The following is a 27,093-nucleotide window of genomic DNA, read 5'->3' as shown; positions in this document are numbered from 1 at the left end:
TGAAGTCTCACAGAGGAGTTCTCTAATTCAGATACATGAACCACTTCAACTGGTTTCTTTTGATGTGGAGGAGCAGCGTCTCAGGAATGTGTCACTTTTCTGTTAGCAGCCGAGCTGAAATTAAGCCAAGTCAGTCGATGTATAACTAACTTCTGAAGTGTGACGACTTCTTTTAGTTCCTTATCTTTTAGTAAGTTAAGTGTGTAATTATTGCTTGGTAAAAAATAAATAAATAAGAATAATAATTTGCAGGGCTGCAGGAACCTTACAGACTAATCAATCAACCTCATTCATTACTGGTTACAAGCCTAGAGCGAAGTTGTCACCTCCATAAATCTACATAAACATCCTCTCTCGATGTAGGTGGATCCAAGTTAGTTTGAAAAGTTTTTAATATTTAGTATTCTACTCAGTTCACTATAGTGCCATTGACATGTTGCAGAAACTCCTGCAGCCATGACAGAGCCGGCAGTGAGCGTGTCAATAATTTCTGAGAGTGGAGGCAAAAGGGGGGAGAGAGAGAGAGAAGAGAAAAAAAAATCAATAGTAGCTACTCACCCTCATGCAAAAGCTTCTTGGCGTGGGAGGGCTCTTTGCCCTGCGGCTGAAAGAAAGCATAGATACATTTCCTGACCAGGTCCTCCCATCCAGGCCTGCCTGTCGCTCGCAAAGCACTAGTTTCTATGGAGATGATCTTCCCTGGATTAAAACACCACACACACACAAACAAAAGATCAGCCTGCACCGATTTCAACAACTGCAGCAGACTTCACACTTTCAGGGTTCACACTGTTACCTTTGAGAAACGAATTTAAAAAAAAAAAAGAAAAGGAAAATCTCCGAATACTTTCTAAAATGATCTTTAAGCCTCATTGTTGCTGTAATTTTTCAAGATTTTAGGCTTTCGCCTGGGTGGGATATAAATTCATTCTAATAATACAGTAAAGCAAATTTTGTACATGTGTTTGAGTTTTAGTGACTGAACGCGAGGTAAGGGAGTGAACATACTATTGAGGGATGCAGATGAGAATTTAAAGGATGGATATATATGTTAGTATTTGGATTTTTACACTCATTTACAGCCTTTTTAAGAACACGTGAGGTATCTGCTCAATTCTTGACACCCCCCTTATTCTTCTTTGTGCTATAAAGGTTTAGTTCCTTTAATGTCTTGAACGGGAAATGTTTAAACTGAAGAGAGTTGCTTACTAAGTCTTGTTCTGTGCTGATATATCACAGCGTGGTATGAACTGTGGTTGAATAAAATAAATGCTGACCTCACAGGCGGTGCTACAAAGGGCCCCAAAGCCTCACAGGTAAGAGTTTGAGAACCATGGGTGTAGACGATGAGATTTTTATTTCCTTTTACCTGTGGGATCCTGCTTTGTGATAAAAGACTCCGTGCTGACAGGCTGGGTTCGTGGCATCCGGCAGGCAATGCATATCAGGCAGCTCTGCAGGTCTAAAGAGGACACAAGGAGCGAGGTTTATGTAAATGTTTGTTGCAGTCAATAAAAGAAAGAAAAAATTCACAACAGCTGAAGAATGGAGGTGATATAAATGAATTTAAAGACTAAGGGATGCACAGATTCACCCCCTTTTGTGTCAAGACAACAAATTGCTGAATACTTTTAAGGTTTTTCAGGATTTCATTAAACTAGTTTTAAATGTTTATCACCTGCAAGACTGATATAACACAGAAGAGAAGATCATCAGTTATATTATTACTTAATATGGTGATAACAACTGAACACGGTTGTTATCAGCTGAAATATAATTAATAACTCTATAGCAGTAGAAATATCCATTACTTGGGAGCATACAGTCCATATTCTTATTACTTAACACGAATCGCTGTCTTTGGAAACCTTAAATACAATTTTCTTAAATACAACAGATTCTTTTTTACAGTGGATTTTGGATATTCTTGAAATATATGAAGAATTCAATCCAAAAAACAGTCTGAAAAATAGCAATAAAAGTATGAACTGTGAGACAGGAGAGCGGGGACCAAATTCCCGTCCTATACCTGCGCTGTATTATTAAAAGATATTTGTTAAATCCAAGTAGTGAATATCAAAGACCTTCAACTACACATCCTCCTTCTTGCAACCACTATTCAATTATTGTGCTGCATTTTTTTGCCCCACAATGGTGGTCTTGTTTTGTCTTGCACCATAAATCTAGAACATCCCTCTCGTTCACAGTGCATCACACATCTCTTAAAGCCCAAACTCACTCCCCCAGTTTAGCTTAATTTAAGTCAAGATGACAGAAAGATAAACTCTGGTCAACAACAGAAGCAAAACCAGTTCAGCTGTTTGGAAACAGTTTCTTTCAAGACGTTTGGCAGCAAATACAACAAATATAAATAACACAAAAACACTTATATTTAAAAGTTCAATGAATGAACTACAAAACGGACGAAACAACAGCTTGCTGGAACACAAAAATAACATTTTCTTGCCAATTTTCTATAGAAACATGTCAAACAATGAAGTAGGAGCCACTAAACCAGATTCCACACACAAGAAGAGAGTCCTCCAATCCACAAGGCCAGCTCTTATCAAAGTGACTAAAAAGCAGACAGAACAAACAGCCCAATGAGTCTGCAATGCAGGAAAAAAGAAAAATCACACAGTTCATCAAGGCTACTGCGCCAGCGGCTCCAAAGAACATTAAAAACATCACCCAACAATCTGATGGCAGTCCAATTAACCAGCGAGTGAAAGGTTTTGGTGGCAGCATCAACAGCAAAAAGTCATAAAATAACTGCAGAAGTATTTATCCATCAACAATGATCACCTTCTGTGTAAGCCAAATCCATTATTTTCTTAAATTGGATTGATTCCTGACATAGCCAAGAACATTTTCATGATTCGGGAGAAACAGATAAACAAGTTTCAATAAGCGAAAACATGCTTCCCTCACCTAAGAGAAACACTACTAATAGAGTTTTAAAAAAATAACTAATTAAAACTTCATATCTAAAACTATTCTTTGTCTTTTTTTTTTTTTTTTTTAACTCTGAGTGCACTGGAAACCCATAGATAGAAAGACACTCTGCTACTATAACAGCTTTACGTGATTCACATTTTTAAAAAATCCTTATTTATCCTTTACTGGAATTTTGTGACGTTTCAGCTCCTCTTCCTTGAAGCAAGCGTTCTTCCAGTATGCTGTTCCTCCATCATCCATTCGTAAGATAAGATACATCCCTGTGTTACAGCATCCAAAACACCACCAACCTTTAATGTAACTTAAATAGATTATAAAGGTGAAGAAGCTCACTAAGAAAGGATAAATACAATAACTCATAAACTGCTGTACAAGTACATGCGTAACAGGAAATGAGGAAAGTATAATAAAGAAAAGCGTAATAAGTTTCATTTAAAGGCCGTTTCAGATTAACACAGATGTGCTAAGAAGGAAATACAAAATGCTCAAAGAACTGTGTCATAGGTGAACAATGTGGTGAGAGCCACAACTCTGTGCTGACAAGAACAGTAAAACCTCAGCCGAGGCTAAAGGCAAGGATCATGGAAAGTCATGGGAACAGCAGGAGGATATTAGGATGTTACATGTAATAATAGCAGGCCCGCTGCTGTATGTTCTATATCACATGAGCCAAAGTCAAAGCAAAATCCCACCTGGGGCAAATCTGAAGCCAGCCTGACTTCCTATATGGCTATTGAGCTGTCATGTTCAGGCCTGTAAAACAGGCTTGGTAATACTTGTAGGCATATGTGAAGAAGAAAGTGATTCTTATTCCTCTGTGCGGCCCTGAATTTGACACCCTTGTTCAGCTGTCTTATATAACAATTCCTAAACATGCAAACTGATACCAGCCAGTCTGGTGAGCAACTTCAAGATATTTTTTCTTCAAAGAATGGTGCAGAATGCACACATTGGTGCAATACCTAAATAGATTTATATTCAGCTGTTAACACTGAGTCAGTTCAAACCATGATCATCGTAAGGCTATACTCTGATGAGTGCCTATTGATATTGGCTTTAAAAACTACAATCTAGTGATTCAGTGTAGGAAATGGTTCATGGCTGTGTTGTAATATGTATGTATGTACCATCTCCCTCCTCCTGCATGGTCCGTAGCTGGGACACGGTGAAACACTGCATGATCTCATACTGCTGCCGGGCCTCCAGGTTCTCCGAATCCACCTCGTCTGGTGGTCTCTTCAGCATGCGACAGTTAAAGGCGTGGCTGTTCCTGCGCCCAGCTTCTTGTGGCCACGGGACACCATTTACTACAACAAAGAGAAAGTTAAATATTGATGAGGAAAGAGAAAATAAACAAAGTCCCATCATTTCCACCACTTCATGATAAAATCTCTTTACTAAACCTGGTACAAATCACCCTCAGGAACGCCATCCTTTTTTAATTTAGCACTAGAACTAGAGATGCAAATGCTCGTCTGATTTGCACAAAGTGCAGCAAAATAAATGCTGACAGTGGGACGCTTTGATGCGTTTTGCACACATTTTAAAAATTAGACAATAGGGCATTTGCAAATCCAAATCTGCTGCACACATTTGAAAGACAAGAAAAGACTTTTGCATCTATGCATTCATTCTTTCTTACACAAATATCACTCCTTTAATGAGATTTATGGTGAAAGGACAAAAAGACATCAGCTTAGATGAGAATGTCTGATCTTAATATCAGCATCATATTTTACTCATTTACAAGTTCATAACTAAGAACTATGGAGGTTTGTTTCCGTCACACTTGTGTGAATCAAGAAGAAGATTTTGCTACTGAGGCTTTCGTGCAGAAAGACTCTTAACCCCAGCAGCTTCATACAGCACCAGGGGGTTGGGACATAATTTAATGTTGCACTCAATTAAAGCAGGGCTATCAATCTGCTATAATCCTAATTGTGAGGCACAGATGGAACAGCAGAGCTGTGCTGGCCTCTGCGCATCTCGGCACTAATCGTGGTCGATGAGAGAGAGTGGGAGAGAGGGAGAGGGGAAAGCGAGGAATTTATTTTCCAATTTACAGCCTATAACACACAGAGAGAGCACCAAATCACCCAAACATGATTCACACGGTGAAAGGAATGCTTAGTGGAATTTGTAATTAGTGGACACAAATGGAAAGATGTCAGCGGAACCGGTGAAACAGTATCAAGTTAAAACATTTGCCTAGTACTTTTTAACGTGTTTAATAATTATATACTACGTAACTGCTTAACTTAGTCTATACCAGCAGTCACCCGGTGAGAGAGGGAACACCAGTTCATCACAGCTCTAACCAAACACCTCTCACTCACTTTCACATTCAAAAACTCTCTTTTAACAGGAAGAAACCTCCAGCAGAACCAGACTTGGGGAGAGGCGGCGACTGATTGGGGGTTAGTGGATGAAGACACGGCAGAGATATTTCACACATTTCTGGGAAATTTTATAATCAGTTAACAGACAAATAAGCATTACTTTAGACTGTGAGGGGGGACACAAACTACAAAAACAAAACAAAATAAACAAACCAAAAAACCCACAAAATAAAATGGATAAAATTCGAAGCAAATGTAGCACTGAGGCTAAAACTGAGGATTTTCCTAGCATTGTAGAGGCGCTGGGTTTTCAGTTCCTCAGATGCTGGAAGTGCATGGAAACTGCAATAAAATTAACTATTAATGTGCTTTCTCCATGCACAAGGAATGCTCTATTTTTTTGCATACTGCATGCCGTTACTACGTAAGGTAAAAACTTGCCTTTCATAGTAACATATCTTCATGAGTTTAAAACCACAAACCAATGAAGCTGGAAGAGCACAAATCTTTTCACAGCTTTAAATAAACTGATTATTTGTTTGAATCCTGAACTAGTTGTTACATTTGATACACAGTGAGGTAGATAAGTTACAGAAAGGAAACAAGGTGCAGCCAATTCAGGGCCAGTGTTTGTGGGAGAGGATAACTGCTTTGAAGCAATTTTTGTAACTTTGCAAAGATTTAAAAAGCACAAAAGCATTTTGTTCTGCTGCCTAATCTGTTCTTCTCTCCTTCCATTTTACTGCTCTGGGTTCATTTAGTAAATAACAATAATTTTAAATACAATATCAAAATTTATATTAATTTACAAAGGGCTGCAAATCCTTGTTAAGCAACACAAAGTAGAAGCACTAAAGGATTTAAGAATAAGCTAAATGTTGACAACCAACCTAAGATGGTAAAAATCCATCTGCTAAGTGTCTCTGTGAGTTTATTTTTCTTTAAAATCTGTTTCTGAGTAGAAAAAAAGAAGTACTGGAGTGCCTGGTGCCGAATTACAAGACCAATGGAAAATACAACAATTCAACCTTGTTGCCTAGTGCACTCTGTTATCTTTTGTCCTTAAATCCCCCTCATCTGGCCCCTACGTTTCCATTCTAATCTCTTCAAGGTTGGAGCTAAACACACACACACAAAAGAAAAAAAATACACTGTCACAGAATAGAAAGTCTATGTTTCAATACTCTTCACCCACGCATGTGCCGCCTCTACACACTTTCCTCCCTTAACATAATTTGCAGCTTTGTGAGAAGCACTAAAACTCTGTTCATTTAAAATTTACACAGTTCATCCTCCTACCTCTCCTCACAGCTCTTTAAATTTGCCTTAGCTACAAAATCTTCTTTTAATAAAGCAACTTAATCATTTGGATTTGAGTGCCGTGTACAGATTCTTCTGCTTTTTTAACAGTGAGTTTTATTGCCTCCTTAATGGGTTTCATTGGCATGGAAATGGTGAAATTTAAAAATGCTGAAAAAGTGATTATTAAATATCCCTCAAAAACATTGCAGTCGCTGGCTGCAAACGCAGTCGCTGCATTTAAAATCGATTCTGCTCACTCACCGAGGCTTTTAGGCAGCAGATTACGAACAAACTCGTTGTGGTCTCCCACGTGGAGGATGCTGTAGACGCTGGAGGCCATGAGCTCCTCCTGGGTGTATCCAAGGTAACTCGTCACGTTCTCAGAAACAAAGACGATGCGCCCCTCCCGGTTGACAACGAAGAAAAACCCATCAAGCGCCTTAACGGGAAGAACAGAGAGAGGGAAAACTAAATCAGACTTTCTGAACGTGTGTATTAGTTAGGAGTAAACAACATGTTAGGCACACAAACCAGGATTTCCTATGTATTGTTTTACCTCTAGCAGCATGGGCCCCAACGCCTCTTTCTCCACCAGTCCCTGGCTACTGGAGGAGATGTCGCTCTTCTGCACCTCATCATCTGGAGAAAGGAGGGCTGCTTTTTCTGCCCGGGGGGAGAGAACAACAGAGACATTAAATATTTTGCAATACAGTTGTTGTTGTTTTTTTAAGTATAAAGCCTATTTTTAAAAACTAGTGCTGTCAGTGTTAATTTCGTTTAAATTATTAAGGCCATAACGTCATAATGAGTGATTCTGCACGGCGTCAACATGTTAACACGTTGACGCCGTGCAGAACCACGCACGGGGCGATCCGCGGTAACTCGCTAACGGAGATTTGCCACGGTAATGCGGTCATTTTAACGAGATTAAATGACGAGATGACAGCACTATTAAAAACACGTACACAACGTTTGCTATGCTATGAAAAAAGGGGTTTTAATGCCAACAGAGATATTTGGTGCCTACCAAAAAGCCCATTTTGAGTCTCAGCGATATTCATAGCACAATAAACACTGAGGTAAATATCACAGTTTTACCGTGTTATTCTAACAAGTGTAGCACATGTTCATGGATGGAATGAAAAAGGTTGTTTTGTACGGCTACAATTTATTATCATACAGTTACTGTTTTGAAATAAAGAGCACTCTACATGTGTGTGGCTGCACAGAGCAGACAGACTACTGGAAACCAAAGAAAAAAAAAATCATATTATTTGAAAAAAGTTAGCTTTAGACCACCAGAGTGGTTACATTTTCTAAACTCCTTTGACAAGCTTTCCAATCCCTGTTTGAGGGTAAAAGCTTGGTTTTACAGTTAAAGTTACAAAACCGGTTCAGGTCAGGGAGAAGGTGAAAGTTTATCAGATATTTTGTGATGGTTAAACTTAAGTCTTAGGAATGCACTGATGTCAATGAGTGGCCTCACAAAGACAGCCAAGGCTTTCCTCCCCACATCTGTCGAGATGGGATAAGAATGTATGCTTTAACTGAAAACTTGAGGTGACAACTCTTACAGATGTGGAGGTTTATTTTTTGCATACCCTGGTTTACTCCTGCAAACCTTGTTTAAACATTTACATAAAATGTTTTATGATTTTTTGGTTTACATTATAGTTACACAGAAAATTATAAAGAAAATTAAAGAGCATAATATTTGACAGAAATTGTGGAGACACCGTACAGAAAACGTTTTTCCTCACCCTGCTCACGCCGTTTGATCTGCTGGATTTGGTCCACAGTGCTCTTGAGGATGTGGCACTTTTCGGGCTTAACGCTGAGACTGGCAATGTCGCCCATGTTGGATGACAACAGCTCCGCCAGCTCCTCGATGTAGCGGCACTCCAGCTCCCGTCTCCGCTTCTCCGCACTGCAGAAACAGACCCGACAAAGACTCAAAGCGAAGTTCACATTAAAACAGCTGTTTTTAAATCAGTACTACTTTTCTGGGAGATTTTTTTGGTACTTATCTGGTTTTAAAAACATCAGAAAACTGATTCTCTAGCACTAATGAAACTATATTTGTTTTGATTTTGACATTTTTAACCATGAAAGCCGTGACATTTACTTTAAAGTGAGAAAGAAAAGCAGCAAAACCTGACATGTTAAAAATTAATCAATTCACTGTTTCTGCTCGGCAAAAGTTACATTTAAATTACACTGTACTTGAAGTACATTGTCCTAAACTAATCAATATGGCCAAGTATATAAGGAAAACTTTAGAACACTTTAGTAATAAGGCATTACTATATCACCATGTTTAGTAATGTAATCAATAAGGATGAACTTTGTGTCAGCCATAGTATTACTAGCCTAACTTTCTGTTGATGTCAGTGGTCAACATTTACCTCGTTGTGAATATAAAAGTTTAAAGATGTCATGAAGAGCTTTAAAAAAACTTTAAGAAGATGTGATTATTGTTGTTGTTGTTGTTGTTGTTGTTGTTGTTGTTGTTGTTATTATTATTATTATTATTATTATTATTATCATCATCATCTCTTTTTAAAATGCAGACTTTTTTTTAAATGTGTACATGGCAGCAAAAAGTATTGGCAATTTTTTTTTTAAAGATTATGACAAGAGAAGAAAAAAAAAATCAATTACTGATGGATTAATGGATACATATGAGAACACACAGGTTCTTTAAACAAAATCACCCATGATGTACAAGCAACTATCAGCACCCCTCCAGGAGCAGAAGCAGAAGAGAAAACTATAATTGTCCCTGTAGGCTAAATATGCAGTTATTACACAATAATGAGTGACTCGAACCGTTGGTTGTGACTGACAGCAATAGAGACAAAGAAACAAACAGAAAGCTGGTTGGACCCAACACAATGTGCTCAGACACATTACACAGGAGATCCAGCAGAGTAACGTCGATTGCAATGAAAGAGAAACACATGATCTTTAACGGAGCACAAATTAGACTGTTGGAAGGCTGGTGATATATTTAAAGCACAAATCACATTTTATTGATAGCAGCATTATTGAATAAATAAAGTAGACTAAGTTTTGTTTATTTTTTGTTTGTGATAAAGTTGTATGAAAGAGTTAGGATAGAAAGTGTTAAACAAGTTATTTGAATGTTGCTATTTAAACTATTTTGTACATTTTGTAAAGCATCTCGTACCTCTGCTTTATTGCTGTTGATGCCAAAGAAACATACATCAATACATACATCTACATTCAATGCTGGCATTTACAACTTTTAAGGTGATTTTAGACCTTGTGATTATTATATTTTTAATGTTTTTCCTCCCTCAGTTAAAAAAAATGCTGTTGCTATTTAAGCCCTTGTAAATACGACATTTGACATTTTTGTAATTTTCAATTAATGCAGATTAAAATAAAATTAGCTTAAATCGAATCTGAATCATGCTTTCAGCTCTGACCTTTGGTTTCAGTGTTAATATATTTGTAATGCATTTTACCATGGTGTTGCTTTTTTGCAATCAAATTGATTTATTTATACTTTTTAACACTGCTTACTTATAAAAAAAGATTGTTTTTTTTAAAAACAAAACAAAAAAAACAAAACAACAGCCAGTTAAATTTAAGTAAATGGTTATAGATTAAACTGTGAAAATAAATTCATGATCCTCTTTTTTCCTGCATTGGCTTTTTATCCACCTGTGGCATTTTTCTATAATATTGAAATTGGACAAAAATCAAAAGAAAAAAAATAAATTAAGATTCTTCTCTTTTAACCTTTTGCGCAGCCTGGTGTTTAAATTTATTCTTGAGTTCCAGTGATTTCATTTCTAACGGACGAGAAACAGCAAGGTATGTGGCAGCAAGAAGAGCGTATATGTGACCGTGCGTATGTGAAACCACAACAGCAAAAGTAGGTCAGTGCATTGGCCAGCCAGAAAACACAGGCGTGGTGACCGAGGGAAGGGTGAGGAGGGGGAGGACGCTGCTGTGTGAAATGAGCGGGTAAGTGGATGAGTGTAGCTGCTGGAGAAATGCTAGCTGGGCTGTTACATCACCTATCGGCCTTATAGATTTACACATACAGTACATGGAGAACTTTCACTCCTACACGCCCCACTTAAACTTATACTGACCTAAAGTCAAATCTATACTTTAAACTTTATCTCAGGTTTCTAATTACTTCTATTTAATTAGGACTTTTTGTTCAAATTTACTTTGTTTGGAGTAGCAAAAATGTTTGGTATATAACTTGGTATCTTGGTATATACATATACAAATATACATGTATATTGTTTTTTACATTTATATCTTTATAGTGATTTGTTTTTCCTTCGGGAGTATATAGACATAAATCACTTTAATATCACTAACAAATAAATAATAACTGTGATAAATAAATTAAAACAACAAAATATTTGGCACAGGGAAGTCAGCACTTGACAGGCTGTCTGTGGGATGTTATTTCACTTTTTGTTGCTGATGTTTAATCACTGACACCGCAATCACACTAGAGACCGGTTGGTGATCCCCTGGCAACCTCCAGTTGTTAGTGACAAATGTGGGTTCCTTAACCACTTGGATGTTGCTAGGTGAAACTGGTCACAAACATAGCGCTGCACCGAAAACCTTCTTGTGCTCGCTTTGGTTGCTAGCAGATTGCTCCAGTTACTGGAGTTTGGTGGACCACACCAAGTTGTCTGCAATACGAATTTCACTGATTACCACGAATTAGAGATGGACCGATCCGATATTACGCATCGGTCCAATACTGACCTAAATTACTGGATCGGATATCGAAGAGAAATAAAAAATGTAATCAGATCCATTAAATATCACAAAATCATTTAACAAAACTTGCGACATGGCGTAACTCAGCTCATAACCAATTCACTGTTTCTGCTCGGCAAAAGTTACATTTAAATTACACTGTACTTGAAGTACATTGTCCTAAACTAATCAATATGGCCAAGTATATAAGGAAAACTTTAGAACACTTTAGTAATAAGGCATTACTATATCACCATGTTTAGTAATGTAATCAATAAGGATGAACTTTGTGTCAGCCATAGTATTACTAGCCTAACTTTCTGTTGATGTCAGTGGTCAACATTTACCTCGTTGTGAATATAAAAGTTTAAAGATGTCATGAAGAGCTTTAAAAAACTTTAAGAAGATGTGATTATTGTTGTTGTTGTTGTTGTTGTTATTATTATTATTATTATTATTATTATTATCATCATCATCGCTTTTTAAAATGCAGACTTTTTTTAAATGTGTACATGGCAGCAAAAAGTATTGGCAATTTTTTTTTTAAAGATTATGACAAGAGAAGAAAAAAAAAATCAATTACTGATGGATTAATGGATACATATGAGAACACACAGGTTCTTTAAACAAAATCACCCATGATGTACAAGCAACTATCAGCACCCCTCCAGGAGCAGAAGCAGAAGAGAAAACTATAATTGTCCCTGTAGGCTAAATATGCAGTTATTACACAATAATGAGTGACTCGAACCGTTGGTTGTGACTGACAGCAATAGAGACAAAGAAACAAACAGAAAGCTGGTTGGACCCAACACAATGTGCTCAGACACATTACACAGGAGATCCAGCAGAGTAACGTAGATTGCAATGAAGGAGAAACACATGATCTTTAACGGAGCACAAATTAGACTGTTGGAAGGCTGGTGATATATTTAAAGCACAAATCACATTTTATTGATAGCAGCATTATTGAATAAATAAAGTAGACTAAGTTTTGTTTATTTTTTGTTTGTGATAAAGTTGTATGAAAGAGTTAAAGCATCTCGTACCTCTGCTTTATTGCTGTTGATGCCAAAGAAACATACATCAATACATACATCTACATTCAATGCTGGCATTTACAACTTTTAAGGTGATTTTAGACCTTGTGATTATTATATTTTTAATGTTTTTCCTCCCTCAGTTAAAAAAAATGCTGTTGCTATTTAAGCCCTTGTAAATACGACATTTGACATTTTTGTAATTTTCAATTAATGCAGATTAAAATAAAATTAGCTTAAATCGAATCTGAATCATGCTTTCAGCTCTGACCTTTGGTTTCAGTGTTAATATATTTGTAATCCATTTTACCATGGTGTTGCTTTTTTGCAATCAAATTGATTTATTTATACTTTTTAACACTGCTTACTTATAAAAAAAAAGATTGTTTTTTTAAAAACAAAACAAAAAAAACAAAACAACAGCCAGTTAAATTTAAGTAAATGGTTATGGATTAAACTGTGAAGTAAATTCATGATCCTCTTTTTTCCTGCATTGGCTTTTTATCCACCTGTGGCATTTTTCTATAATATTGAAATTGGACAAAAATCAAAAGAAAAAAAATAAATTAAGATTCTTCTCTTTTAACCTTTTGCGCAGCCTGGTGTTTAAATTTATTCTTGAGTTCCAGTGATTTCATTTCTAACGGACGAGAAACAGCAAGGTATGTGGCAGCAAGAAGAGCGTATATGTGACCATGCGTATGTGAAACGACAACAGCAAAAGTAGGTCAGTGCATTGGCCAGCCAGAAAACACAGGCGTGGTGACCGAGGGAAGGGTGAGGAGGGGGAGGACGCTGCTGTGTGAAATGAGCGGGTAAGTGGATGAGTGTAGCTGCTGGAGAAATGCTAGCTGGGCTGTTACATCACCTATCGGCCTTATAGATTTACACATACAGTACATGGAGAACTTTCACTCCTACACGCCCCACTTAAACTTATACTGACCTAAAGTCAAATCTATACTTTAAACTTTATCTCAGGTTTCTAATTACTTCTATTTAATTAGGACTTTTTGTTCAAATTTACTTTGTTTGGAGTAGCAAAAATGTTTGGTATATAACTTGGTATCTTGGTATATACATATACAAATATACATGTATATTGTTTTTTACATTTATATCTTTATAGTGATTTGTTTTTCCTTCGGGAGTATATAGACATAAATCACTTTAATATCACTAACAAATAAATAATAACTGTGATAAATAAATTAAAACAACAAAATATTTGGCACAGGGAAGTCAGCACTTGACAGGCTGTCTGTGGGATGTTATTTCACTTTTTGTTGCCGATGTTTAATCACTGACACCGCAATCACACTAGAGACCGGTTGGTGATCCCCTGGCAACCTCCAGTTGTTAGTGACAAATGTGGGTTCCTTAACCACTTGGATGTTACTAGGTGAAACTGGTCACAAACATAGCGCTGCACCGAAAACCTTCTTGTGCTCGCTTTGGTTGCTAGCAGATTGCTCCAGTTACTGGAGTTTGGTGGACCACACCAAGTTGTCTGCAATACGAATTTCACTGATTACCACGAATTAGAGATGGACCGATCCGATATTACGCATCGGTCCGACACTGACCTAAATTACTGGATCGGATATCGACGAGAAATAAAAAATGTAATCCGATCCATTAAATATCATAAAATCATTTAACAAAACTTGCGACATGGCGTAACTCAGCTCATAACCTTAGCACGTCGGAGCAGCATGCGTCACGTGATAGAGCGGCTGTGGTGTGCGAGACCTGTCGGTGGTCTGGTTGAGCAGTTGGAGCCTCGCTACGAAACCGGCATTTCATCTCCGAGAAAGGTATCCCAGAGAAGTAAAGCAAGTGTGTAAGTTCATCTCTGAATGTTTGTAAAGCATTCCCACGTCAAGCTTAACAACCAATACATGCAGTGACTGCCTCTTCTTCTCTCCCCCTCACTCTCCTGCTGCTACTTCAATCATGAAACTGGTCAATGATCAGCTGATCGGCTTTTCTGTCACAACTCCCGTCTCTCTTGTTTGTTTATCGCCCACTTTGCACCAGAAAGAGGAAACCAGCAGATAAACAACAGCAGCATGTTTAAGCTTGATAAGCTGTTGTTAGAATTTATTACTTTCTACACCAGGATCCTTTTCTATGTAGCTGACAGCTGGTAACTGTGCAGGGGCGGATCTAGCAAAGTTTTGCTAGGGGGGCCAGGTAGGGCATTAATAGGGAAAGGGGGGCACAAAGAAATACTTTTCTTTCTAATTGTCATGTCTAGCTTTTAATAAATAATTATCTGAATCTTACAACCAAAGTTTTCATCTGATGTAAAATGTATAGAAATCTATTATTGTATAAAGGAACTATTAACTCTAATATGTACCCTGGTAAGCTACAGCACTTTTTCCTTTGGTAACCATCTGTGCAGTCTGTAATTCTGTTGAAGAAAGATGTTGAATGTATTTAAATATGTAGAAAAATAATTGATTTCTGTGCATTTGTTTTACACGTGCATTAAATTAAAGTAGATTGCGCCGATTAAGCATTATCAGGCGGAGGGTGGGGGGTGGTTTCCTTTTGCTTTTGCTGGGAGTTTGCAACCCTATTAGTAAGGTTGTTTAATATTTCTGCTAAGTACTGTTTAGAATACCAGAATAGGTTGGATGGTGTAGGTTTAAGTAAATTAGATTGATCAGTATTGCTGAACTATGAAATATTTTGGGTGTAGTGTATTTTTTGCATACAGGAATAACAGAATAGCTTTAGTGTTTGTTTTTTTAAAACTTGAGTATGAACTCATACAAAATGCAGCAAGATATTTAAAAAACAAACAGTTTTGTTGATTATAAAATGAACTATATCGGATTCGTATCGGTATCGGCAGATATCCAAATTTATGATATCGTATTGGACATAAAAAAGTGGTATCGTGCCATCTCTACCACGAATCTCCAGTAACCACTTGGTTGGGGAATAGACATTCATCCCTAGCAAACTGCCTCCAAAAACTAAGCAACCTCAAAGTTAGTTCATGAAATCCTCATGCTTCATGCTCTTGAACACAAATTTCACCAAACTATTGGTATGTCCCGTAACATGATTTTCCATCACATGTACCAATTTGGTGTTAATTTCACAAAATTAATATGTTATACTTTTAAAAAGCAAGAAACCTCCAACCTCCACATTAAAAGTTAGAGAGACTGATTGTGAAGCAAATCGTTTTGTTGCTGACATCATATTTTCAGCCATGATTTATATTATTTTTAATATCTTACTAATTAAAAATACTTTACTTGGTTACAGTTACACATTAAAAATAGCTTTGCATTAGTAAAGGTTGGTCGGGTTATAATACAACAGTTAGTAATGTCTAAAAACTATTTCCTGACTATAGTCACGTATCCTCACTGATGAGTCTGGACAACATATGTGCTGCAGACACAAAAATACACTTTCTTTTAAAGCACACTACAAAAAAAACACATAACATTTTATGTCCACGAATATAAACAAAGCGAGGCAGAATAAAACACTATTTTGCCTTGAGTAAAACGTTATATTTCTCCCATCTGGAGTTGCCTAATCCCACAGTGACAGCCCAGCTGACCAAAAATGAGCAAAAACAAGTCATCAGTAAGCATGCTCGCCATGTACAACCAAGGCAATGATTGCGTTACCTTATGTGGATAATCTATGATTTTTATAAGAATTCGGCAATCTGAGAATTAAATATGTCCATTATATTTATTTTAGGGGTGGGACTCGATTAAAAAAATTAATCTAATTAATTAGAGGCTTTATAATTAATTAATCTTGATTAATTGCACAAGAATTTTTTTTTTTAATTTTAAAAGGTTTTAGTGGGGGACAGAACAAATAATAGACATGGACATGAATATTGCAAACTCAAGCTCTTTTGATTTATAGGGGGAAAAACTGCATTTAAATGCAAAACAGAGAAACAAAAATAATATCCCTGGCCAAATTGGGCAGACTTAGAAATAAAGTGCTATTTTAAGTACTTTTAGTACCTTTTTAAAATGGTATTGTCTTTAAATAATAATAGAAATTTCAAAATAAAGTGCAGTTTTTCTTCTAAAAAAATTAGGCAGAAACATAAAAGGCTATTTGAACAGCTTCACCTTTAAAATCTGAATAATCTTAGCCAACATTATTTTGTACATTAGACTAAAACGGTGTGATCATCAAACATTTTAGTGCAAAAATAAACCTATTGGACTCACAATAACAGTCCGTCTCTTTCAGCCAGTTACTTAGACAAACTAGCCTGTTCACATTTTCAGAGCTCAAGGCAGCTCTCTTTTTTGTTACTATGTGACCTGCAAGTCTGCAACAGTCTCTCACATGAGACAGAAGTGGCCGAACTAATCAAATACTTGCAGGCCAGGACAGACAGCTGTGGGTCGGCCCCTGCTCGACTGGACCACTACTGCAGCGGGCAGTCTGCCTCCCTGATGGTGGATTCTGCTCTGTAAAAACTCAGGGCCCTGTTACACAGGGTTTCCTCATCTAAATCTGTAGCACATTTTCTAAACCCCTATCTTCTACCACTGCTAGTGGTCTACAGTCCAGAGCAATCCATTTTGCGAGACAATCTGTAAGTTTGTCCGACGCTGACTTAGTAATTTTGGTCCTGAAGCCAGTCATTTCATCAAGTTTGGATTGCCAAACTGGGACTGCTAGCACTAACAGCTCCTAGTTTCTGTGCTCGCTGCAACATGTTTTGCATTTAGATGGTACTGTAAGGTTGAAGTGCTGCGGTGGTATGCAAACTCCTTTTTGCACAGTTTGCACAAAACCACGCTTTTATCAAGACTTCTGCTAGGTAGTCTTTTAAAATGTAATTTAAATTAAATGAGTCCTAACTGTCGCTACCCGATCGGTACCCCGCATGCGCGAAAGGTGTCTACTTCCGGTCGTAGCATTTTACGATAGTTATGGGTCAGAGTATCTGTTAAGATGTTAAGAATAATAAGTATATCTTAAAATGTTTGCAATAATGAAGCATTTCAGTACAATGTAGACAAAAACGAAAAATAAAAAGATAGTTACGGATCAGGACTCCCCGATCCTTACTGCGCATGTGTAAAGTCGGACCGTACAAATCGGGTCTACCCGATCTGTACCGCGCATGTGCAGATGTTTTCTTCTTCTTCTGTTCGTTTAATGGCAGTTTACTCCCCAGTGTACGAGGATACCGCCACCTGCTGACCGAGCGAATGAACCCTATTATAAACTGAATTAGCGTGATTTCAAATGCGTGTTAAATTTGATTTAGCGATAGTCGAGTGTGTTTATGCTTGTCTGTGAGGAGAGGATTGTTGGAATAGTGATGATGACGTCCGCTATCACTGTCAATTGTCAGTAAACACTTAATCTGGCTGATGAATCTTCACGTGACACATTGCTAACTCAATATTATTAAGTCTGTAATTAGGCGCCATTCTTCTTATTTTACGGCGCTGTTGTTCAATCGGGGGACGCTCTCTGTGGAGGAACTTAGCATGAATTTGTTTGTATACGGATTATCCATTGTTTAAATGTCCCGGTAGTCGAAAAGGAGGCAGAGCTGTTGAGAAATGCTAGGAGCTAACTGGGCGCTAACCGTGTCATTCAAATATATTGAATGTCGCAATGTTGGCAAAGAGAGGAAGTGATGTAAGATTTGCGCATGCGGGGTACCGATCGGGTTTCCGGTACGGATCGGGTACACACTTTCTTCTGATTCTTCCATTTTTGTAGCTGTGTGCATCAGTGTAATCGGTATGCCAGGAAGTCATGCATTGACAAAAGTTCCCCTTTGCTTGGAATTCAAAGTGCGATTAAATGCATTAATGTTTTTATAATGCATTATTTTTTTCAAATTTAATGGTTTAACACATTTTAATGCAAACATCATTTGTTTACATGTATTTTACAACATAATTTCACGAGCTTAGACGTTTATAAGCTTACTGATAAAAAAGCTAGGTTGATATGGTTGATAATTGTTTTTATTACTCATCTTTTGGCTGATCATGAACCAATAAAGATTCACAGTATCTCCGGCTCTATCCGTGTAATGTTTGTCAGTGTTGTAAAAAAAGGCATGCAGCCGGTCTTACCTTTGCCCTGACGTGTCGCATGGCGAGCCCTTCCTCTTGCGTAACTCTGGCGTGGCAGGGTCCAGAGGGCTTTCCCCTACTGCACTCATTTTCAGCTTTAACTGACCTGCGGGGGTGGGAAACACATGGTAAAAAGAAGTGTCAGGAACAAAATGAGAGCAGCCATTAATGTAAGTCCCACAGCTTCCCCACCCCTAGATCCATTCCTACAAACCAGTGCAGATAAAAGAGCACAGGAAAGCCACAGATTTTGTCAAGACTTTGGACAACTATTTCTTTAAATTCCTACTGTCAGGCAGAGCTAACCACACATGCACAAAATCCAAGGCCACACTGAATCTCCTCGGTCAGACAAGACCGACTCTGCTGTTTTGTTTTTCCTTGTAAAACAAATTCCCAATTAAAACAAAAGTCAATAACACTATCAAACACTACTGTAATAATCCAAATAATCATATGGCGCTATGATTGTGTGCATTTCTGTCAACACCATCATCAATCAACATGATCACCAATTTAACTACACAAGTTTACCCCTTTTACACAGATGCATCTTCTTTAATATTTGTCCTGACCAGTCCTTTTTTAAAATCACCTTCACCTGCAGTTTTCTACCAACCTCTGAATATAGTTCAAGAAGAGTATTTTGTGCTGAGAACATTTTAATTCACTATTAATGCTGAGTGGCTAATATTAGGCTAACCTACATGTTTCAACTGATAAGCCATGTATGAGGTTGACAAATGAGTTACATGTCACTCTCACCCTTTAGTCTTCCAAATGATCCGGACACCTTGCCCTACATATGTAGTCTTGAATTATTATTTACAACAGTGTGGACCAACCAGTAAACAATAATGAGAGTCTATGACTGACTGAGAGTTGTTCCAGGTGACAAATTTAGCAACAATTATTCAGATTTGTGAGCAATCAAACTAATTTAAATACTGCTGAAATGTGTAGCACGTTGAGTCGTACATCTTCTTTGCATGTTAAAGTCATTGAGCTGAAAGTGGCTGCAGATCAGCCACTTTCATCACTGGAGTTTTTACAGCCAATGTACAGCCACTCATTTCTCACAATACGTTCTGCAGTTTCAATAAGTTTCCCACTGGCACTATAAGCTCTCAGAAACAAGTTAACTAGTGTTGAATATCAATTAAATATTAAATATTTCATCATCTAGTGGACGTCCAAGCAACATCTGGCTTTTCCCATTCATAGTATCTCACAAGTACTACAAGAAATACACTGTAATATGCAAATGCAATTGATATGAGCATTTCTGTACAGAAATTGCTGACTGCTTACAAACAACGGAAATCTTTTCAATTTCTGTAGCCTGTATTTACAGGACAGTTCAGAGTAGACAGGAAAGCGGGAAGAGGATGTGTAGAGTGACCAGGTAAGCTACAGCGGCGCCTCGGGATTTCTAAAAGGAAGGTGAGACATAAACATGAATAAAAGCCTTTCAACTACTTGTGGGAAATTTCTTTTTCTTTAAAATTTACATTCATGCGTTGTGACTGAAAGAAAAATCTGTACACATACACACAACCTCTTTAGCCCACTGAAAAACAGGCTGCCATTGTCACAAGTATTGGGTGCCGCTGCAAGTCCATGCTGCTCACGGGATGCTAATCCTTCCTGACTAGCACTGTTTACATTTCACCTCAAATCACCCCGCTCTACTTCCGCCATCCTTGTAGTGCTAACCCACTGCACTTAAAAAACATCCATCCACAACAGTGAGAAATGAGATCACTGCAGCACATTAGCACCCAATAAAAACACAATGCAGCCCAGTTTCAGAGTCAGAGATTAGTATGTATTTAATATAAGAGCCTGAGCTGCAAGTATGATATATAATTTATTCTTGTTTATGTTACAAATGTGTTAATTCTGGCTATATTTTAAGGAAAAAACATTTATAACACACATCAGATGATATTAATGGCTCGACTGGAATCTTGGAATAAAAATAAGAGTTAAAAAAGACATTTTTACGTAGCCAACATCTTTTTTTGCCTACCAAATATCAAAAAAAAAAAAAAAAATGTTAATGCTTTAGTCAACCCTTAACTTGGTATATGTTCATAAAAGAGGCCAGAGGCTCTAATTTCATTTGTCAGATAAAATAGTAATAATATTTAGTTTGATATCAACGTGCCTCCAAAGGCACCAAATATTGACTAATTTTAAATGTATGTTTTTATTTATTTATTTATCTTTTGTAACTTAACCTTGAAAATTAACGTTTGCACTTACAGACTGATGGACTGTTTCACCTGTAATGTTAAGTGTAAGAGAAAGAGGATCCATCTTTTCAGAGTGACCTTCCCATCATAACGCTCATCATTTATGATGGTTAACAAGCTCAGGTAAAGCCGGTACTTTTCTGGGAACGCATCTACAAATTTACAGTTCACTGTCAGAAAGAGAACACCAGGTGCAGTGATTATGTCTGATAATGTACAAAAGCAAGCAACACCAAATGCATCTGCCGAACGCCCTGTACTCACTCGCTTTATAGATAGCTTTAATTTATCAGTCTACAACAAGAGGATGCTTTATGCTTTCTGTTTTGTACCATGAAAACAACCACTTATACTTTTTCTCAGAATGATTCAAAAGGAATTTGTGAAGCCCATCGGCTAGGCACAACCAGATTTTTACATCTCAGGGCACATGGCCTGAGATGTAAAAATCTGCAGGCCTGAGTATATCGGTCAGTTATTTTTAACCAATTTTGTATGTATTTTTAGTTCATCTGTCAGAGAACAGCGTCATTTCAGTCCTAGTTTGAACGTTTAATTGCTGCTAACCAGCAAGCAAAAGAAATTGCAGTCACAAGTCTGTGCCAACTGGTTGGTTCAGCTCTTTATCTCATTCAGGTGCTCCACTGAGACTAAGGGCAGGTATTGCACTTATATACATTTAAGTCACTTACAATGTGTACACAGTTCCAGCAATCTAATAATGGCCAAACCAGTGGGCACCAGTGTGGAACGACAGGCCTGAAGCGTTGCAGAGATGGATGGGCATCCGACCAGGGCAACACTGCTTTATTCTCTTTGTTTGAGGCTACAAGCTGCCTTTGTTCCCTTAGTTTCAGACTAAAGCACCAGTAAGGTTAACGTTAATCCTCAAGATTAACCTGTTTGTAAGTATTTGGCTGGGCACAGCCTATGAAGGGGGCTTTTCAACCTACACAAACACGTCTAAAAACCTAACAGCGTAGCTTGACGTGAATGATGCCATGCACATGTCAAACCCTGGTTGAAAAGTGGTCCTGAACACAAAAGGAAGTGATACCAGAAGCATATTTGAGAATGCTTCAAATGTAAGAAGGCCACTGCAGTGTAAAGTCACTAAGCTTATTTTGTGCACCACCCCTGTACTCCCTCTTGCATACATTACTGTACTTGGAAAGAGGTGATGCTGGTGGGATATTAAGTTATAAGTAACTGGTAAAAAAAACATTAAATGCTAATGTCTATCGTTCCCAAACTATGTGTCAAACAGTAACACATGAGTCGATTCTCCATTACAGTCTTGGTGTGCTTTTAGGGCTCGTTTCTGACTGCGTCTTCTCAGCCAAAAGAGCTGACGCGGTGAAGCAACAAGAGCATCTTCGATAGAGAGCTAATTATTTCAAGTGACTCACATGCCCCTTCAGTCCGATTCTGGGTTCTGCTGATCAACGGAAACAAAAGTAAGGGGTCTGAGTGTAACATTTACTGATAATAAAGCTTGAGGATCAAAATTTAGTAAGACCCCTAGCATTAGGAGACCCCTGTGAGAAAATAACAAAGGAGGAAGGGGCTGGGAAATGGTCTTCAAACAGAGGAAAAACGTGGGACACCAACATGGTACTGTAATAACTAAACAAGCTGAACAGGACATGTATCCTCAGATGAGGCCATGGCCATTTCAAATGTTCTGAGGTTCAGCAACCATTTTTAAAGGTTTAAAAAAATAAAATAAAATCCCCCTGTTGTGATGATGTAAGTGCTCTATCTAGGGAAAAATATCAATATCCAGTTTTTAGCAATTTACACCCAGTTAAGTGTGGATTTTCACACTTCACTCACCAACACACTTATATAAACAAACAAAAGAATCCATCGACTACCATCCATGCGAAATATTGCAAATATTCGTTACTAAGCATGACTACAAAGGATTTAAAACAAACGAAAGACATTCAGCACAAAGTTTTCATTCTTAGCACCCACATGGCTGTCTTTAAGCAAGGTTTCTGCAGCAGTTTGTCTGTGGACAACCAGTCAAGGCAGATAAAACCGCTTTGTTTGTGCTCGGGTAAATCTCACATCAGAGCGCTTTAGACAGTTGTCTATGTTCTGCGTATTTGCTGTATGAGGAGAGGATGTGACACTCAAGCAACACAGTGTAAGAATTGTTATTTTCTGCGAGGAAAAAAAAAGCTTTTACAGCAAAGATGGCAAACTTTTAAGCGTAAAAAAATAAATAAAATATGACTGTTTATATCTGCCTTAATAAGTGCCTGGAGACGTTTCAGGATCCTGGTGAAACTTGACCCTAAAAGACGAGAGGCTTCTTTGTCCCTGGCTGCCCGATTACCATCTCAAATGCAGACTGGAGCATCTACCAGTGATCTGAATGCAAGTGTAGACTGTATATAAAAGATGGATATGGTCACCCAGGCTTTGGAGTTCACATTGTGAAGTTTTAAGAGTGTTTTGGCCCTGGTTGCATAGGCTTTTTGGAGCCAGAAGTTACAGTACTTGGATGAAATGAGGGAGTTTTAAGCTATGAGCAAGTGCTGCACCCATAGATGTTACAACAGCTACACCCCAGCATAGGTACCTCCTAATTAGTGTTAAGAATTAGAATTTACTCCAAAAATCTCCAGCACAAGCACAGTGGGGCCATAAAATTCAATTACTACAATTAACAAATATGACCCCAAGCAGACACCAATCAGCTACAGCTGCCTGTGCCAGAACAGTGCCAACTACCCACAAGTACTATTATAAAACAACTCATACTTTTGTATTAAGAAGGGCTAAGCTATTTACTGAGGCCAAAACTGTTTCTGTTTATTTTAAATGTTTATTTTTAATTTTCTGTAGCTTTATAATGCTGTAAAATGGCATAATTGAACATGGCTCATTTTTGGAACCAGACTCCAGTGGCCACTAGTGGAACTGCAGTTTTGGTCTTCATATGAGAGTTTTGGGGGAATCTTTAAATTGGAGCTACAAACAACATCCCGTACTACACTCTGACCCTCTAAGCCGCATGAGAGTCTGCATACTACAACAAATACTGTGAGAAGTGACACATGATATACTTCAAAACCACACTTTGACTAATACCTTAATCCATCCAAGCCTTAATCCATCCCTTTAAATAAAATTCAAAGTTCAAACAAAAACTCCACAATTATGATACTCGCTACCTGAACCACCTTCAGTCTCAGTTTCAAAACTGTCACAACACTCCGTGCTTCTACTGCATACACCATTATCCAATCACTGAAATGAAATGACAAAAAGTTAAGTGCACTTTTTCATATATTCTGATACGCTTAAGTGAAAAGTTAGGCACCCTAGTGCCAGCTGGTGTGAAAAAGTTAGTTTGGAGTCCAGCACCCAGCCCTACATTTACAGGCAGTCACACTATGAAAGCTACCACAGTTCAAGTTAGTGGTTAAATATGAATCCTCTCGCTAATGTGGCCCTACGATGAAACGGTCAGGTCCGTGATGAGAAGTTCAAGTGCTCTCCTTTAACCTCCCATTTTCTCCACTCCACATACATTTATACAATTATGGAATTTGTGCAGCAGGATTCACATATTGTTGTCTTCTCTCCTTTTTCTAAAAAAAAAAAACAAAAAAAAAAAACTAAACACAGCAGATTAAACAGAGGATTTATCTAAGCACTAAGCAGCACATTAAACAGTCTGCTATATTACTACCCTTAACTGTCCCTTTTGAATGAGTATAACTCACAGCGGATGACAGCTTTCACAGTTTGCACTTCTTATAGCATCCAAGCTGTGCTGCATGTGACTGAAACAATCATAATTAGTTACAGCTGCAGCGCGAGCATATCCTCAAACACACTTTCACACATATCAGCCTCAAAGTAAACAGAAAGTAGGGACCAAACAAAAAATAACATTAAAAAAAAAGGGGAGAGAGGAAAACTCACACTCTAACCCACAAACCTGTAGACCAGGTCCTGCACCTTCTGACCTCACCTCCCTCTCCGTATGTGCTGTATGGTGAGAGCCTTCAGTCGCCAAAGAGAAAGAAGAAAAAGCAGCAGCAGCAATGCAACAGACTCAGACCTTTGAGAAACACAGTCCACTGCCTCCACGGGCTCCCCATTTCAGCCGTCTCAGTATCTTTAAGTTTGTCTCTTCTCCTTCAAAGATCCTTCAAAGCTTCCCTCTGCTTCCGCAGAGCTGCATGTACACACGTGCGCGCGCGAACACACATGCGCAGGCATGCATGTGCTCAGCAGCCGTAATGTATGGCTTGGAGAAGGGGGAGTAAGGAAGAGACCACCAGCTACAGAGTAGGGCTTGAAGAGTGTGGAAAACAAGGAGATAAGGAGGACCTAAATGACATTTAGCCTCAATACAGACCCATTATTTATCTTTCTAATGTAGACACAACCTTTCACCAGGTCCCATTTTATTATTTTGGCTCCTTCAAAGAACCTTTATCTTTTGGATAAAACAGCGACAAAAAAGAAAGAAAGAAAAAAGCACAGAAAAATTCCCTCAGATTCACATGTCAAGGTTTCCATCTTGAGCCTGATATTAATCGACCTGACCAGAGATTTGATCAGAATTAAATATGACTGGATCTTCAGTAATGCCATAAACAGATGTGAAAAGGTTATAGTAAAAGGCTAATAGCTTAATATCTTTAAATAATTATCTGTAAAATAAGCTCACGACACTGCTCATGCATGCAGCATGGCCACCCCTCTTTACTGCATCATGTTGGTACAACCCATGCTCAGTCACTGTTGCTGAGGCCCACCCTCTCAAATATAGGACATGACCAGAGAATGTATACAGCTTCAGCAAGGCATAAAGAGCAGCCAGTGACTTATATGTTCTTTCATGTGTCAAGTGAAACATAGCAAATCAGGATGCAACGGTGCCGGTGAAAAATTGAGTGTGCAGGTTCACTACAGTCACGTAACCAGCAGGTTCAACTGAGCAGCTGCTTCTCTGAAAAGGCTTCAAGCTGAGGAGATTTTTTATTTCCCCATGTGGTTTCCACATGAGGGCAGGCTTAGGATTTGGTTTCTCACAATTCAATGAACAAACAAACAAACAGATTCTCTCATTACTCTCATTACTTAATATTAGTTAAATAAAATAGAGTGGAGTCAAATATTGTGACAGAAGTAACTCAAGTTATTCTCAGTGGATTCGAAAAAAATAAACGTATTGAATACTCAAGGTGCTTTCCATGCTGCAGAGTTATATGGTAGGGAAAGTAATTGCAAAGCAAAATAAACTGGAGGTGCCATGCTCAAAAGCTTTTTGATCTGACCATGCAATCAAAAGAAGGACTGGCAAAAGATCAGATGATGGCTTATTTTAAGTAGATACATAAAGCAAAGGTGCCTTTGTTGTGCCACTGGAAAAAACAATATGAATTTCTCTGTTATTTCACTTCATTTAATTCACAGAAAAGAAACCTATGCAGGAAATTCCCTGGCTCAGTTTGTTTGTTTGTTAGCAAGATTACTGAAAAATGTATCTAAAGATTTGCATGAAATTATAGCAGAGGTGGGTGCTGGCACAAGTTAAATGTGATTAACATCTGAAGACAATCCTCAATCAGATCTGAATCCAGGAAGGATTTGCTACCATAGTGAGATTAGATGAAAAGGGGCAATGTTGTCTCATATCTTTGTAATTACACATAAAAATGAGTTAATAAAAAATTGGGAGGCATCGTCTTGATGTTCAAGTAAATAGCACAAACTACCCTGGCTTCCTACATTCTTCTGCATAATGGGAATTTAGTATTTTCCATTCCATATATTGTCTGCTTATAAATGAAATATGCAGTCTAGTCTAACATTTCCAAACCAGCCGTCGATTTACAAAAAAAGGAAAAAGAAATAGAAATGTCGTTTGACTTTTCAAACAAATGTTGTGACCTACAGTTTATGTAGAGCAATGATTGAATTGGCTTGATTTTAGAGTGCGCCGCAAGCTTGCTTTCCAAAACAAACTTTTACCCTGTCTGCATACAAATTTTCTACAAATTAAATCAGTCCCAAAGCATGGACCCCCATGCGAGGGGTACTTTGAAGTCCAGTTTGGAGCATGTAAGCAATGAAAAAGAATGTTTTCTATGGAAAAAGACACAAATATCCTCAGTTGTTTTTTTGTTTTTTTGTTTTTTTTTACTAAATCTTTAAGTGAAATTTATAAGGAAAAATCAGTTCAGTGCATCTCCAATGTCATCAGTCATGGCACTGAGACAAAGATTTACTGACCTATCATTAGCCATTTTTTACTTACCAAAATTGCTATCAGCTTGTCAGATGGCTACTT

At 37.8% G+C, this 27,093-nt stretch overlaps 1 protein-coding gene across 3 annotated transcripts in view; it reads right to left on the bottom strand.

The window, feature by feature from the left end:
* The window catches only part of ncoa1 (nuclear receptor coactivator 1), a 94,939-nt gene that overhangs the window by 27,727 nt on the left and 40,119 nt on the right, over window positions 1-27,093 (bottom strand). For all 3 annotated transcript variants that reach the window (XM_085373421.1, XM_085373420.1, XM_085373419.1), the window contains 7 exons: window positions 18,511-18,616; window positions 8,360-8,526; window positions 7,156-7,262; window positions 6,861-7,038; window positions 4,086-4,265; window positions 1,370-1,462; window positions 559-699 (listed from right to left, as the gene is read on the bottom strand). In XM_085373421.1, the coding sequence (XP_085229547.1) occupies window positions 559-699; window positions 1,370-1,462; window positions 4,086-4,265; window positions 6,861-7,038; window positions 7,156-7,262; window positions 8,360-8,526; window positions 18,511-18,599 (955 nt within the window). In that variant the 5' untranslated portion in view covers window positions 18,600-18,616. The remainder of the gene's footprint in view (window positions 1-558; window positions 700-1,369; window positions 1,463-4,085; window positions 4,266-6,860; window positions 7,039-7,155; window positions 7,263-8,359; window positions 8,527-18,510; window positions 18,617-27,093) is intronic.

The sequence above is a fragment of the Diplotaxodon limnothrissa genome, linkage group LG15 (assembly GCF_057381915.1).
Source record: "Diplotaxodon limnothrissa isolate DT_005_m linkage group LG15, D_limnothrissa_male_GT1.1, whole genome shotgun sequence".
NCBI lineage: Eukaryota > Metazoa > Chordata > Actinopteri > Cichliformes > Cichlidae > Diplotaxodon > Diplotaxodon limnothrissa.
This window is presented reverse-complemented; position numbering and strand designations above follow the sequence as displayed.